This window comes from Cydia strobilella, chromosome 21 (genome assembly GCF_947568885.1).
Source record: "Cydia strobilella chromosome 21, ilCydStro3.1, whole genome shotgun sequence".
NCBI lineage: Eukaryota > Metazoa > Arthropoda > Insecta > Lepidoptera > Tortricidae > Cydia > Cydia strobilella.
The window spans coordinates 10,706,516-10,721,531 of NC_086061.1; the positions used below are offsets into that span (position 1 = coordinate 10,706,516).

Genomic DNA, 15,016 nt, shown 5'->3' on the forward strand with positions numbered 1-15,016 from the left:
ACGCGTATGAATTCGCCGCTAAGGGCGCTAGTGTAGATGGTGGTCTTTTCCATAGTTCGAAATGTCAAATGTCACTTTTAACATCTCAACGTAAATTACACATCTTTTTCTTTAGGGGCCTCCACACTCGTGCGCGAATCGCGGCGCAAAGCCGCGAACGCGATTGTGGAGTCTAGTTCGCTAATCAGCGAAATCGACTCCACACTCGCGTTCGCGGCTTCGCGCCGTGATTTGCGCATGAGTGTGGAGGGCCCTTTTGGACCATTCTAACCTAAAGCGAGGTTTAGACTAACAAGAACTTGCATGCAATTTTCATTACATTGCGGTATATGATAAACATTTTGAATGCAGTTTACCTTAGTAGTCGGCAATGTTACGTAAATTGCATGCAAGTTCTTGCTAGTCTAAACCTCGCTTTACAAGGATCAATCGTAAAAATGGAACATGATTTTGGTCTCATTTGATCACAGCATAAATTCAAGATAAAGTTTTTAAGGAATAAGCTGTACTATGGTACAATAATTTGTACAAAATATTTAAAGAAATATAAATCTCATACTGTTTTTAAACGCATCCGTTCTTCTGTCATTGTCAAAATATTGAGGTTATGTGTAATGTGTTGTATACATTTATATATATATGATCTTGATTCTTGTATTTCTTGTTGGAATATTGGCGTATTGCTTTGCTGAAGCTGCTGCAACAATTTTATTTTATAGCTCATTGTATTTGTTAACTGTTATATTTGTAACAATTGGGGTGTAAGTTAAGTCGTCGCCGTGATGGACATGACGCATTCGTGTCGCTGCTGCCTGCGGTGTCCTCCGGACAAGGACCTGACGACGCCGTACATACATCTCGGCAAAACGGAGATTTACGTTGAGATGTTAAAAGACTGCTTCGATTTACAGGTAAATATTACAAATATTGTAAATTATTCATAGTGTTTTCAATCATATGATGCAAAATAACTAGTAAGCAGTGGTTGTACATTAGGCTTGTGCCTGCTCGGTCACTACAGAGAGCGCTCCGCTCTCGGTCAATCGGTCAACGAACTAGTTCGGTCTTTTAGTTCCTTTAGTTCAGTTCGGTTGTTGAGAGCCGGGAATGAATAGGAATAGGTTTTTCATTGGATTTTTTCCAATATTTCGTAACTGAATACAATTTAACTTGTACGATACGATTTGTTGATATTAAACATTAAAACACCTTAACATGATACAAAAAAATCTAATATGATAAAAATATTTGATTTTCCTTCATATTTTAAGGGCTTAGAAGTGTCACGTCGTTCATTAATCTCTTTCACACTCGTGCCAGGGACAGTGTCAACCGTTTTGTTCCATCCATTTACCGTTTCAGTTTCACTCAGTCATGCGCTCTCCAATCCCACTGAACTAAAGGACCTAAAGACCGATTAAGAGCGTGCACAATGATTTAGTTCCTTTCGGTCGTTCACGGGATTTCATTCTTAACAGTTCTTAGTTCATGACCGACTCAAGCCTATTGTACATTGTATATAACTTGTTACGATAATAATCAATAGTTTTTAACCTTATTCATAAACATATAGCTCACATTGGGCGGCGCGGGCTCGTGCGGCATCTGCTCAGCGTGCGTGGGCCGCCTGCGAGACGCGAGCGACTTCAAGCTGCAAGTGCAGCGCAGCCAGGTGATGCTGCAGGGCGCTGTATTTGTAAAAGGTTGGCACTTTTTACAAGCTTTCTATTAACTTGCAATGTACCTATATAAGTAAGTATGTATGTAATATGTAACTATGTATGTAAGGGTCAAGTCTTGCAAGTTAAATTTGACCCACTTTCCGGTTTTCAATGAAGCTGCAAATTTGCATACATATGTAAGTCGGGTGACAATGCAATATTATGGTACCATTGAGCTGATCTGATGCTGGAAACACGAGGTGGTAATAGGAACTCGGTGATAAAATAACGCAACCTAATTGTGTTTGGGGTTTTTAGAATTGTCTCGATAAGTATTAGTTGCCTGTGGAAAGAAAAGTACTTAGCTTGTACCAAAAATTATATTTTTGCCAAAAACTTATTTAGTTTTAACTAATAAAGCAGGTGGCAGTTTTCAATTCCAGACAACTTTTTAGTGAATATATTTCTCCAGTGGGACTGAACTGGAGCGAGGCCAAGAAGGTTGCAGAAAACAGAAAGGCGTGGCGGGATCTTGTGGAGGCCCTATGCACTTCCGGGTGCCCTATGACATACAACATATTTCTCCAGTTCTTTAGTTTTACATAGAAATGTAGAGAAAGAAGAGTTTCTAATAGTTTATATTTGGGTAGCAAAAGCCGCATTTATATTTTTGAACTGATTTGATGTATTTTTGCATTTAGCCCAATCAAATTAGATCTATAAAAAACGTTTTGAGGAATTAATTCCCAATCAATCAATCAATCAATGTTTTTTATTATTATTTATTAATACTTTATTTCAAGCAACATGGTTCATAAAAGCAGTGAAACATTAAAATCGAAATTAAAAAATTAAGAATAAAATTAAAATTAATTAAAATTAAAATACAAATTCTATTGACCTATGGGAAACATGTCAGAAATATACTTAAGATTTAGAAAAATATAAACATATTATTATTGTATTGTATTATTATTTCAATTTAATTTGATGTCAAAAGTAAAATCATTAACATGTCTCCGATAAATCAATTAATATGATACATATATCTATTTATTATAAATATATCTCTTATTTCGCCCAATTTTGAGACACTGGTGCATGCAATGACAACCAGTGTCTCACAAATGGAGAGTCAAGTCGGTCCGCGACAACCACTAGTAGGGCGCTGCCACTGGTGCGCACGCGGCAGGCAGCTGACCAAGCCCTCTTGCGCATGGTGGCGTAAAAACAATCCACGCGCGCCTCCGCGAACATACCTGAGGCGCTGCAAAACCGCGGCAGCCGCAGCAGCTCCCTGAAGGCATCATTGTATTGGACACGGAGAGCGTTGTATGCCTTTTGTGTAAACTCAACCCACAGGCTGCATGTGTAGAAAGATGTGCAAAATGCACGGAACCTTCACGTTATTCGAGCAGCTGGCAAACCTGCGGGCAATCATATTGGCACGAACTGACAACGCTCTCCGTTCCCTTTCAATATCAGAGTCGTCAATCAAATCATCAGTCAGCACATTTTTATTTGTTAAACATAGGTACATAGGTGTTACAATAAGTACTTAGAATCACTATGTCTTACCAGCATTAGGTATACAAATTTGTTTGTGTTGGTAAGTTTAATAATAAACTGCATGCATAAATCTTACTCTAAACATTAAATATTTAAGTGTTACATTAAATTAAATTATTGTCTCTTTTATATTCGTCAATGGAGTAATACGCTTACTTAGCAAGCTGGATATGGTTTAAAACCTTCGTTTGTTTCTAAATGCGTGTAATCAGAGTTTGGGCAATCCCAGGCGGTCTAGCATAAGTTGCGTTCTCGCGCGCGAGAACGCAACTTATACTAGACCGCCAGGTGTGCACGATTTTCATCTTGCTGGGAAATATTTTGTCGAAAGAATCTAATTTGATTGACCTAATTATAATGTTGTTTGTCTTGCCCAGAGGAGCATGTGAAGATTGAGGTGGCAGTTGATGTCGTAGAAGATGATACTGATTTTGATGTGTTAGGTAAGTATACTTTTCTATTTATATTTAAAAAAAAATCTAATACGATGGCTGTTATTTCATAGTGAATTTATTGAGATGAATTCTACAGTCTACAGACTTTAGACTAAATAATAGATTGCAAAAAAGTAAATTTTAATGAATATTTTGTTGTCAACTTTTTATGTCTGCGTCAGTAGTAGAGTGAGGCTAAAAAAACCGGCCAAGTGCGAGTCGGACTCGCGCACCGAGGGTTCCGTACTTTTTAGTATTTGTTGTAATAGCGGCAACAGAAATACATCATCTGTGAAAATTTCAACTGTCTAGCTATCAGCTGGTGACAGACGGACAAACAGACACAGACAGACAGACTGACAGACAGCGGACTCTTAGTAATAGGGTCCCGTTTTTACCCTTGGGTACGGAACCCTAGAAAAAGCTAGTGTAAGAAATAAATAATAATTATAATATTATTATTATTATATAGCCCTTTTTTCTGAACATGTTTGTTTTGTGATTGTAGTTTTGAGTGTTTATATGAAGTCTCTTAGTTCAGTGTGCCTGTCGGCAAAGGCCTCCTCCAACTCCTTCCAGTATTTCCTCTCTCTTGCCACCCTTGTCCAGAGTGGTCCCACTGTACGTATGATTTCGTCTTCCCAACGTGTTAATTGAGGGCCTTGCGCTCTTGACCCATCGGTAGGGTGCCACATTAGAACTCTTTGGCTCCACTTCTCTGTCTTGCATCTTATAGTGTGACCTGCCCACCTCCATTTTTGCATGTCTATGTGGGTGAGGATATCTGCTACTTTTGTTCTGGTTCTTATGCCAGAACTGCGGTTTCTATCCTGTAATTTTACACCGAAGAAATAATTTTAATTTTTATTTTTTGATTGAGAAACTAACAGTCTTAAAATAAACATAAGCAACTTAGCTAATAGCTACAAATTGATTTTTTATAGACCTATAGTTTCCTAATTCACATATCGAGGTACAATTAAAAAGTAATGATAAATAGTGCAAACTTGTAGTACCTAGTAGTTGTACATAATCAAAACAATAGTATACCTACTAATACAATAGCATATAAATGTATAAAAAAGAGAAAAGACTTATACTTATACTTTTCACTTACTTAATAGACTTAAATTATTAAAATTACAAGTACTTACTATCGGGTTGCTTGCAACATTTCACCCTTATTTTAATAAAGAAGTTCTTTTAAACAAGCCTAATGAACTGCTAAACAAATCTGCGTCCATACATTTTTCACATTTTCATTTTATTTCATTTTTTTATAATATGAATATAATATGTTCTCCAGTGACATGAATGGTCGACCAAACTATAGTCCCTTTTTTATATTAGAAAATTTTTAAACCTCAAAAGTAGTGGTAACTTTTTTCCACTGCACTGAATGTATTGAATTATCAGTGTCGTTTACATATTATTGTACCACAATATTAGATATCATAGGTACCCTTTTTTTATACGTTGGGAAAATGCCTTCACGCATCCCGTTTCGAGGGGAGCGAGACGGGTATGACGGACTAACGGCCCGGCCACTACAACGCGCGGCGGCGGCCATAGGTTGGAGCGAGACACAGCGATCGGACCTTTCGTTCCCACCTATGGCCGCCGCTCGCCGCCGCCGCGCGATGTCGTACGCGGCCGGGCCGTAAAGGACGAGGATCCTACTACCGTCTAAAAACCCAACGAGTGCCACCTCCGCCTTTAAAGGGGCGGCGCAGGATCGCGGTGAGCATTCAACTGCGACGATCATAGGAACCCCTAGCATTTCGGAAGAAATAGTAGATTGTGTTACAAGGGAGCAAAATGACATATTTACGACGAGGGCGTACATTGAATCCTAAACGAAGCGAAGGATTCTATAATAGAATCCCGAGACCTCTCGACCTCTGACCTCGACCTCGAGATCTCTGTTTTGACATTTTGCTGGGACGTCAGTTAGCCGCGACCACGACCAGTTAAACCTGTGTCGAAACGTCGGTAAATAAAGGTAACAAAATAAATTCGCGATAGACCCGTTTCTAAATGTGATTTAATAAGAATCCCGAGAGTAACGAGGGATTCTAAAGTAGAATCCTGAGCGTAGTGAGGGATTCAAGTGTGTTACGTCCAAGATGGAAATAATTTTGCTACCATGTGACACATACTGCTTTTCACATCACCTATGAGGAAATTATGATGTTTAAAAATATTATTTAAGCTAAAAAAATAATGTGCTAATTTTTTTTAAATAGTGTACTTGAACCGAAAAGTGTTACTTTGATCCCTCTAGCAGGGAAGAGAAGTGTCACTTTGATCCCTCCTAGCAGGGAAGAAAAACCCCTTTTTCGAATTGGTGATGTGAAAAAGTTAAATACCACTACTTTTAAGGTAGAAAAGTTCTAATATTTAAAACAAAACGGGGTATAGAGTATACATGAAACCTCATTTGGCAATGACAGCGCATCATGCAGAGCCAGAGTTGAGTGAGCCTACTGTTTCTTTAAAACTTATGAAATATGTGCCATTTTCAATCAAAAGGGTACTTATTGTCGCTTGTCAGTAAGGCGCTATTTCCATATAGCTTCAATTAGAAATCAACCTTATCAACAAGCGACAATGTGGTACCTTTTAGTTGAAAGCGTCAGCGCAATCATTTCAAATTTGGCAAGCCGGAGGGATCGTGTTGCATTGACATGTGAAAGAAATTGTCGCAATGACGGCCTAGTTGGTAGTGACCCTGCCTATGAAGCAGGAGGTCCCGGGTTCGAATCCCGGTCAGGGCAATTATTTGTGTTTATCACGAATATTTGTTCCCAAGTTATGTTGGTTGTGGATGTGTTTTAAGTATCTAAGTATGTATTTATCTATGCTCATGGACAAATTTAGAGGAACGCAATAAAAAAGGTTTAATTACTGGACTACAGCACGTAAAGTAATTGCAAAATTAGTAATTAAACTTTTTTGCGTACCTGTCGTCGCCTAGTACCCATAGTACAAGCTTTGCTTAGTTTGGGGATAGGTTGATCTGTGTAAGATTGTCCCTAGATATTAATTAATTTAATATAATTTTATTTTGTCTTCAGACGAAGAGCCCGTACAGAAAACAGAGTTTGGTGAAGATGAGACAGGGGAAGTTATGGGTAAGTGCATGTTTAAATATTTTTTTTTTAATTTATTTAGGAAACAAACAGTCACATACAGATAAGTTTAATATATATATATATATGTATATGTAGAAAATGTTTACTAAATAAAAATATTTCTAATTCTAAAGGCCGCTCCACACTCGTGCGCGAATCGCGGCCCGAAGCCGCGAACGCGAGTGTGGAGCGGGTGTCCCAGGTCTGCGAAATCCATGACTCAGGAACAAATATCTGTGCTCACCACACAAATAAATACCCTTAACGGGATACGAACCCAGGACCATCGGCTTCATAGGCAGGGTCACTACCCACTAAGCCAGACCGGTCGTCCAAACATTACAGCTTTAAATTGTGGTTTTCTTTACAGACGAAGATCCTCTAGTGAAGCCGGAGACATCGGGTAACATGATGATGGAGGATTTATCAAATGCAGGTGAGTACTCACATTTTACACTGAGATTTAATTCGTTTTAGGGTTTCTCTATAGGGAGTTACTGCCATGTTCTGCCGCCAGAGTGCAAACACTAATAGACCGCGAGCCACGAACAGATTTCAATGACCAATAGCCTCCCGGGCGAAAAATGAACTCTAGTGCACGTCAGCTGCCACTCCGTTAGTTTGTTGTCCGGTTGAGAAATGGCAGACACCGAAACATGTAAAATAAAACAATATTTTTAGTCCGCCTACCGTTTGATACTTCGTCAAATGACAGTTTAGATGCTATTAGGATTTTAAAAAATCGCGGTGGAAAGAGCGTCAGCTGGTCGCATGAACGGGTGCGGTGAAAAATAATTAATTCTTTGCTACTTCCCTTCATGCTTTGAAGCTATACAAAAAAGTCAACAATGAATGTGGTATTGCAGCAGAGGACGCTGGCGAGCCGCCGACCCCGCTCAGCCAGCGCCAGCTGGTGGCAGCCAGCTGCCGCATCGGCCGCTTCTTGCACCAACTACGTGAGAAGCCCCCTCCATGCAACTCTAAGACATCCACTGCACGCTACCAATGCCATGACTGTGGAAGAACATCTACAAATAAAACTCTTCTGAAAAAACACATTAAAAAAATGCATACTGGCAACACTCATAAGTGTGGTTTCTGTCACTACAATTTTAAGCACAAATATGCATTGAGAGAACATGAAATGACTCATACCGGCGAGAAGCCTTTCCAATGCAGCTATTGCGATTACAAAACCAGAATAAACTCCAACTTAAAGTCTCACATCAGGATACATACCGGGGAAAAGCCATTCAAATGTGACAAATGTGTCTATAAGTGCACGCGGAAATCAGTATTGAAAAGACATATGATGACGCACACTGGGGAAAAGCCTTACGAGTGTAGGTACTGCGATTATAAGTGCAACGATCAAACCAACATGAAAACTCATGAGATGGGTCACACTGGGGAAAAGCCTTTCCAATGTAAATATTGCGACTATAAGTGCCGACGTAAAAATGATTTAAATAGTCACCAAAGGAGACACACCAGAGAAAAACCCTTTAAATGTAGGATCTGCGAGTACAATTGTGCGCATAGAAATAGTTTAAATGTACACTTTAGAGCGAAACATCCCGATGAACAGCCTTAGTGTATAACAGAATATTTAGATGAGGGGCCATTCATGGGGTTGGCCGGTCGAAATAATTAGCAGATGGCGCCAGCATAGCTTGCCCTGTCAGTCCCTAGAATTGTGTCAAATTTTTGTTTTTTTAATGCCCTGGATGCCAGCCCTTTAAGCCAAATCTCATAGAAAAAGGGACAAGCTATGATGGCGCCATTTTTGCAAACCTTTGACAGTTGCCAACCCCATTACATCACACGTTGGGGGGGGGGGGGGGGTCAAGAATATGTGACATGTTGTGACAAGGGGGAGGGGAGAGTCAAAAACTTTGTGACGTCACTTTAACTAATTTAAATTATTTTATTTGCTGTATAGTTAAATAACAAGTTTGACGCACTGAGAAACGCGGGTCGAGATTTTGTTTGAGTGTGCGTGCGGCCAAGTCGCGCACACATACAAGTCGCGCGCGGTGCGTTGTATGAAGATAACATACTTTGCCCTGTTTATACTATGATAAAACTAATGTACTAGTGCGATAGAGCATTTGTCGGGTGTGGGATATTTGATGTATTGGTTTTTCCCGGTGTCTTGCCGGTATGTGTGTGCGTGTGTAGTGACGAAAAGTTGCTTACTTACTACTAGATAGTTTAAGAATAACATTGTCTAAACCTGTGTCCATTATAAAAGTAGTTTCTGTAAAACTGTAATGTAATGTTATTTATTTCACAAACAAAAAACAATGTATTTTTAATTAATATTTTCTTCTTTATATTGCAACTGTCACATAAATGCATACGTAACTTACGTACCTTGGTCTCCCGCGGTCAGGGGCGTAGCTAGAGGATATGGCGTCCGGGGCAGTCACCAAATTTGCGCCCCCTGACGACTGACAAAAGTTTCCCCGCTGCTGCCGCGCCCTTGGCGCCCGGGGCACTTGCCCCCTCTGCCCCCCCCCCCCCCTAGTTACGCCACTGCCCGCGGTATAGGCCTAGTGCGGGGTGGTATTTATAAAAGCATGCTATGCACCAACCGATGTCACACCAATTCTGTATTGTACTGTCTGTTTTGTGTGCATTAAACTTTTTAAATTTATCTAATCTAATAACGTTTACTTTTAGAATGTAGATTAAGTTAATCTAACCTCGTAAGACCCACCATATAAAGTTTTCCAATTTTGAATTTGAACCTTGATCGATAAGTAAATTGGAACGAATTTCGTTTGTTTTACAACGCAATGAAACAATAGAAATGCTACTTTATTTGTTTCATGAAAGGTTCAAATTAGATTGCAACGAATATGTATACTTGAATGTACATTTAGACTTACGAGAATATACGCAAATTCGTACAGTATATTTGTTTTATTTCCATGTATGATTTTTAGCAATAACTTGCCGTCTGTAGGACGAAGTGCTCCTTTAAAAGCAACCTTACTAAAGTTAGCACAAACTCTACAGTCTTTCTTGCTATTCATGTCAGTAAGTAGGGCGGCAAAAAACCTATATTTTTCTTATCACCACAATACGCATGCTGACTAAATCTGGTCTCTTTATCCTAAATTTTATAAGAATCAAATGTCAGTGTGGACCCACGGCATTTTTATAACATTTACTATAACAGTACCCCTCTATCCTATATATTCTCTTTGGTAGGTAACTAACTTTCGGGACTAAATCTAGTTAATTTTTCACACAAATAATTAATTTTTTACTTACTTTACAATAAAAATCAGGAGCATGCAGCCAAGTCTTCAACCAGTCTGTAGCTGACCATAATAACTTCTTAACAACCGCCTCTGTTAAACGGTAAAACTATAGAAAAAATGCTGTTTTATTATTATTATTATAAACTGATTGGCGATTGGCCCTATAGTCACACCTGATGGAAAGTGAAGACAGGGCCTAACGGCCCGGCCACGACATCGCGCGGCGGCGGCAGAGGCGAGCGGCGGCCATAGGTTGGAGTGAGACACATCGATACGACCTTTCGTTCCCACCTATGGCCGCCGCTCGCCGCGCGGTGTCGTGGCCGGGCCGTAAGATGGAGCTCACCGGTTCAGTAACAGCCTATTCACTCTTGCTTTAAGGCGGTTCCCTGAGACAGAAGGTGAAAAATCTCCTTATATGATCATATTTTTCTAAGAGGCGTTGATATTCGTAGACGTGGAAAAAATATATGTAGTTCTTGACTATATTATCTTTAATATCATAGCTTCCGATACACGAATTATGACACTTCACTCGATACAATTAATTCCCAAAGTAACCTCTAACTCGGACTTTTAATCCAACCTTACTCGGTTATTTATTATGGGATACTATAAACTAAAAAAGAAGAAAATACAATCTTAACTTAAATAGTAATTACATAACTTTCGAATTTCGATATTGTAAGGTAACGTTTTTAAAATAAATAAAAATCGACAAAATTCGATCAAAATTGACACTTGGCGCGCATGCTCTTTACCGTTCTTTCTTGCGAAATGTGACAGTTACAGCGGCAAACCGATGGAACGGCCTTAAAGAGACCGAGGTCATGTCTGTCATGTTTGACCGTGAAATAATTATGTATATAGTTGTCATATTTAAAAAATTAAGGCTTTTTTAGTTTTAGCACTTGGTATTAGTTTACTTAAGTATTAAACTGTAATAGACTGCCTAGTAACTGAGTAGTGTGTCTACTTGAAAAAACACAAATTAAAATATTTTCATAGAAAATAATTTAATTTGTTTTTAGAGTACTTAAGTATTTCTGTAGACAAATATATATATCACTACATATTAAAAAACAAAGTCCCCCCGCCGCGTCTGTCTGTGTTCGCGATAAACCCAAAAACTACTGAACGGATTTTATAGTGATTCTTGAGGAAGGTTGTTTAATTTGTTAAGGTTTTATGTAACCTGTGCTAAGCTGGGGCTGGTCGCTAGTCATCATATATACTTGTTATCGGCTTTTTACAGTTATGTCTTAATGTGTCCCTATTAAATTATTTTAAAACGGGTCACTCACGTATTAAATGAGTCGAATAACTCGACATGTTTCGGTCCAATTTACAAGGACCGTCTTCACGGAGCAACGACACGTCTTCACTGGTCGAGGGCGCGCCGTGTACTGCGGGCCAAAGCCCGACTCGCATGGCCGCTCACGACAGGCGGCGTCGGCGGTGCCGGCGACGTTACCGGTGCGAGGATGGCTCTACCCTCCGTATTGCGTTTGTCAAATGTCGGTTCGCACACAACACTCACTCACTTGCTAAGGGTCGGTCCACACTGACCACCGACGCAGTACCCAAAACCCCAGTTAATGTGTCCTTGTTTTCAGCTTCCGACTCCGTGCCTGCCCACGCCAGAGAGCAGCCCGCAGACATTCGTCCAGTGAAGCTCGAGCGACTCCGCAGCGATGAGGAAAATATAACTATTCACCCTGAAAAGAAATCATACGCCTGTGAACACTGCAGCAAAAGTTTCCCAAACAAGTCTAATTTAAATAACCACAAGCAACAGACTTATTTAATTTCCAAACTTCCTTGTGATTTTTGTAGTTTTACATTCCAAACGAAATTTCTTTTATTGGAGCACAAGAAAAGCGAACATGGTGTTACGAATTTCATGTGTGCCGAATGTGAGTATACAACGCCTGAGAAAAAAAGGTTGCGAACTCATTTGAAGAGACACGCTGCCGAAAAACTTTGGAGCTGCCGTCACTGCAGTTACAAAACTCAACATAGAGGTCATTTAAAGGAACATGAAAAGATACACGCCGATGAAAAGCCTTACAGCTGTAGCGATTGTGACTATAAATGCAGTCGGAAACAAGAACTAAGACGTCATCAGTTGATGCACACAGGTGAAAAGCCATACACATGTAGCTACTGCGACTACAAGTGTAGGGATAAAAGTAACTTACGACGTCACCAGATGAAACATACTGAGGCGAAACCTTTTAAATGTAACCAATGCGATTACAAATGCAGTCGCAAAGAGAGCCTGCAAACACACCAGAAGACGCATACCGACGAAAAGCCGTTTAAATGTAAAGATTGTGATTTCAAATGTAAAAATAGTGCGAACTTACGACGTCATCAGTTACTGCACACTAAGACAAAACCTTATCAATGTAGCCACTGCGATTACAAATGTATCCAGAAACGACGACTAATGGATCACCAAAGGGTTCACACAGGTGAGAAACTTAACAAGAATTACGAGTGCAGTCATTGCGACTACAGGTGTAGACGAAAGGACCAATTACAAAAGCACCAAAAGATACATTGAATAGTTTTTATATTTATTTTGTACCTGTGACAATTATTTAATTTTCAGTTTATTTATGTGGTTACGTTATTACTAGTTAGACCAAGAAAAGTCAGGGACTTCCGGTTCGAACGCCATCTTGATAGTAGCCTCGTGATTATTTCCTTTGTTTTTTGCTCATTAATATTGTTTAATGTGTAATATCGATAGCTTTATTATATAGTAATCTAATGTGGTAGTGTGCAGTGAATGGAGAATTAATCTCAAAGCGTGTTTAACCACCATTTTGGAGTCAACGGCCGGTAGTCCACGTGCTTCTCGTAAAATCCAGCTATCGGTTTTACGAGACAACTACAACAACCACCGAACAACGTCGTGCTCTAAGAGCATTTGGTATTTCTACCTCCAACCGTGTCTGGCTAGAGCCCTAGAGGCCCATAATTTTATTGTTTACCGTACACTGGCTATGGCCGATGGCCTATATGTTTTAATCAAGAAATATTAATTCAATCCCACGTGGATCCCACTTTGACGTTGGCGAAATCATCGACAGTATCGATGGAGCCATACTACCTGAAAAATTTAATTGAAGAAAAGTTTGCAGAGATTTTGACAGCACACGCAGTGCCAGTGTTATTTATACGTCATAATTTCATCGAAGTTTGACGTTTAAAATAACATCTGCAACTCTATATGTATTTTAGGAATGTTTTTTTTTTCCTGTTCATGGCTTCTGCTCCTCGCTAAGTTTAGCAAGGTAGATTCTGCTAATGTCCCGGTACATTTTAAACTGTAAAACGGTTGATTGTGACACTTACTATTATAACATCTGTAAACTAACTTACACAATCTGACTATAAATGATTACTTACTTAGACATATAAAATTAATTAGACCGCCAAAGAAGTTCCTTATCGTGAGACCGAGACGCCGCTACTTGGAACTCTTTAGTTACTGGCAAGCAGCGACTGATTGTATTCGATTTGTTTAGTTTAAAGCGAATTTGTGCTTCGAATCTGACATCTATACGTATACGTACCTATTTGATATTTCAAATTCTAAATTGAAAATTGTGCTTGTTATTTTCCAAATTCTAAATTATGCTTGTTATATTTTTAATCGTGCTTGTGGAATGAGGGCTAACGCTTATGAATTCGCCGCTAGGGGCGCTAGTGTAGATGGTGGTCTTTTCCATAGTTCGAAATGTCAAATGTCACTTGTCACTTCAATGACTGACACAGCTGTTGGACTTCCGGTTCGAGCGCCATCTTGATAGTTAGCATCGTGATTAATTACTTTGTTTTTTGCTTATTAATATTGTTTAAAGTGTAATATCGATAGCTTATTATACAGTAAACTAATGTGGTAGTGTGCAGTGAATGGAGAATTAATTTTGAAGCGCGTTTAACCACCATCTTGGAGTCAACGGCCGGTAGTCCACGTGCTTCTTGTAAAGACTAGCTATCGATTTACAAGAGCTAACAAATCACCGTACACTGTCTTGTACAACCGTACAATTTTTGTCGTTTGTAAACCTCTCAATACCTTGATACTGGCGAAATAGTCCCACTGGGCTGAAGCCATAATTTTAAAAGAAGAAGAAGAAGAAGACACAGCTGTTCTTTAGTCTACTTTAGTCTTTTGGACCACTATCAACAGAGGCGCCAACTGGTGAGCAAAAAAACGATAGCCCTCAATGTTACTGTTAAATTTAAAATACCTACCTAATAATTGTACTTTTTTTTTTCGGAGCAAAGGAATTTTGTATTAACTAAGTGGTATTATTATGTGCTGTATGTTTCCCAAATAAATTGATTAAAATTAAATTAAATCTAATATGGATAACTCCGTACCTTATGCGGCTCTAGATTGTCAAAACAATTAACCTGTTTTTTTTAAAATAGAATGTACTCTGTTTCTATTACATTAAAGTTTATTAAATTTCGCTTATGAAATAAATAAATCTAAATCTTGGTAGCGAGGAAAACGTGCTAAGCGAGTGGCACGGGTGAGATCTCGGTCCCATATATTTTATGATAGAAGCCTTATTTGAAATGAAAATTATTTATTTGTGTATCAAAAATGCAGCTTATTACATAGTAGAATTACATTTTTAGGAGTATTCTAATGTTAGACAGCCTAGGAATATTGTCCGAGCCCTAAACTAGGTAAACCTGTCTTATATCATTAACTATAAACTGTTTTGTATTTTACAAAAAATGAGCCTTATTTTCACATTTGTGTTCTAGTTCAATCATGAATCTAGTATAACTGGATCGGTCATGAGGGGTGGGGAGGAATGATCGAACGGGATAGTCTTATGTATCTTTCAGTAGGAGTAGCAGAGAAAGCGCTGTTATTGTTTGTCCTTGTCACAGTCTCACATTTTTTTTATTCC

General features: G+C 39.0%; 1 protein-coding gene across 2 annotated transcripts; it reads left to right on the forward strand.

Moving 5' to 3' along the window:
• The first annotated feature begins 651 nt into the window (after positions 1 to 651).
• On the forward strand, positions 652 to 13,751 carry LOC134750973 (gastrula zinc finger protein XlCGF46.1-like). 2 transcript variants are annotated; one of them, XM_063686271.1, is made up of 6 exons: positions 652 to 911; positions 1,574 to 1,703; positions 3,608 to 3,673; positions 6,742 to 6,798; positions 7,169 to 7,234; positions 11,687 to 13,751. In XM_063686271.1, the coding sequence occupies exons 1-6, from the start codon at positions 783 to 785 to the stop codon at positions 12,637 to 12,639; spliced, it is 1,401 nt and encodes a 466-aa protein (XP_063542341.1). In that variant the 5' UTR covers positions 652 to 782; the 3' UTR covers positions 12,640 to 13,751. The 2 variants fall into 2 exon arrangements, with proteins under 2 accessions (XP_063542341.1, XP_063542342.1); XM_063686272.1 differs by lacking the exon at positions 11,687 to 13,751 and adding an exon at positions 7,665 to 8,615 and having other exon boundaries at positions 656 to 911.
• Positions 13,752 to 15,016: the final 1,265 nt, after the last annotated feature.

Bases quoted from the DNA above. Each gene is read 5' to 3' on its own strand.
- LOC134750973 (XM_063686271.1), top strand. From the start codon at position 783: ATGGACATGACGCATTCGTGTCGCTGCTGCCTGCGGTGTCCTCCGGAC. The intron at 912-1,573 runs GTAAATATTACA...ATAAACATATAG, and splicing joins AAGACTGCTTCGATTTACAG to CTCACATTGGGCGGCGCGGG. The intron at 7,235-11,686 runs GTGAGTACTCAC...CCTTGTTTTCAG, and splicing joins GGAGGATTTATCAAATGCAG to CTTCCGACTCCGTGCCTGCC.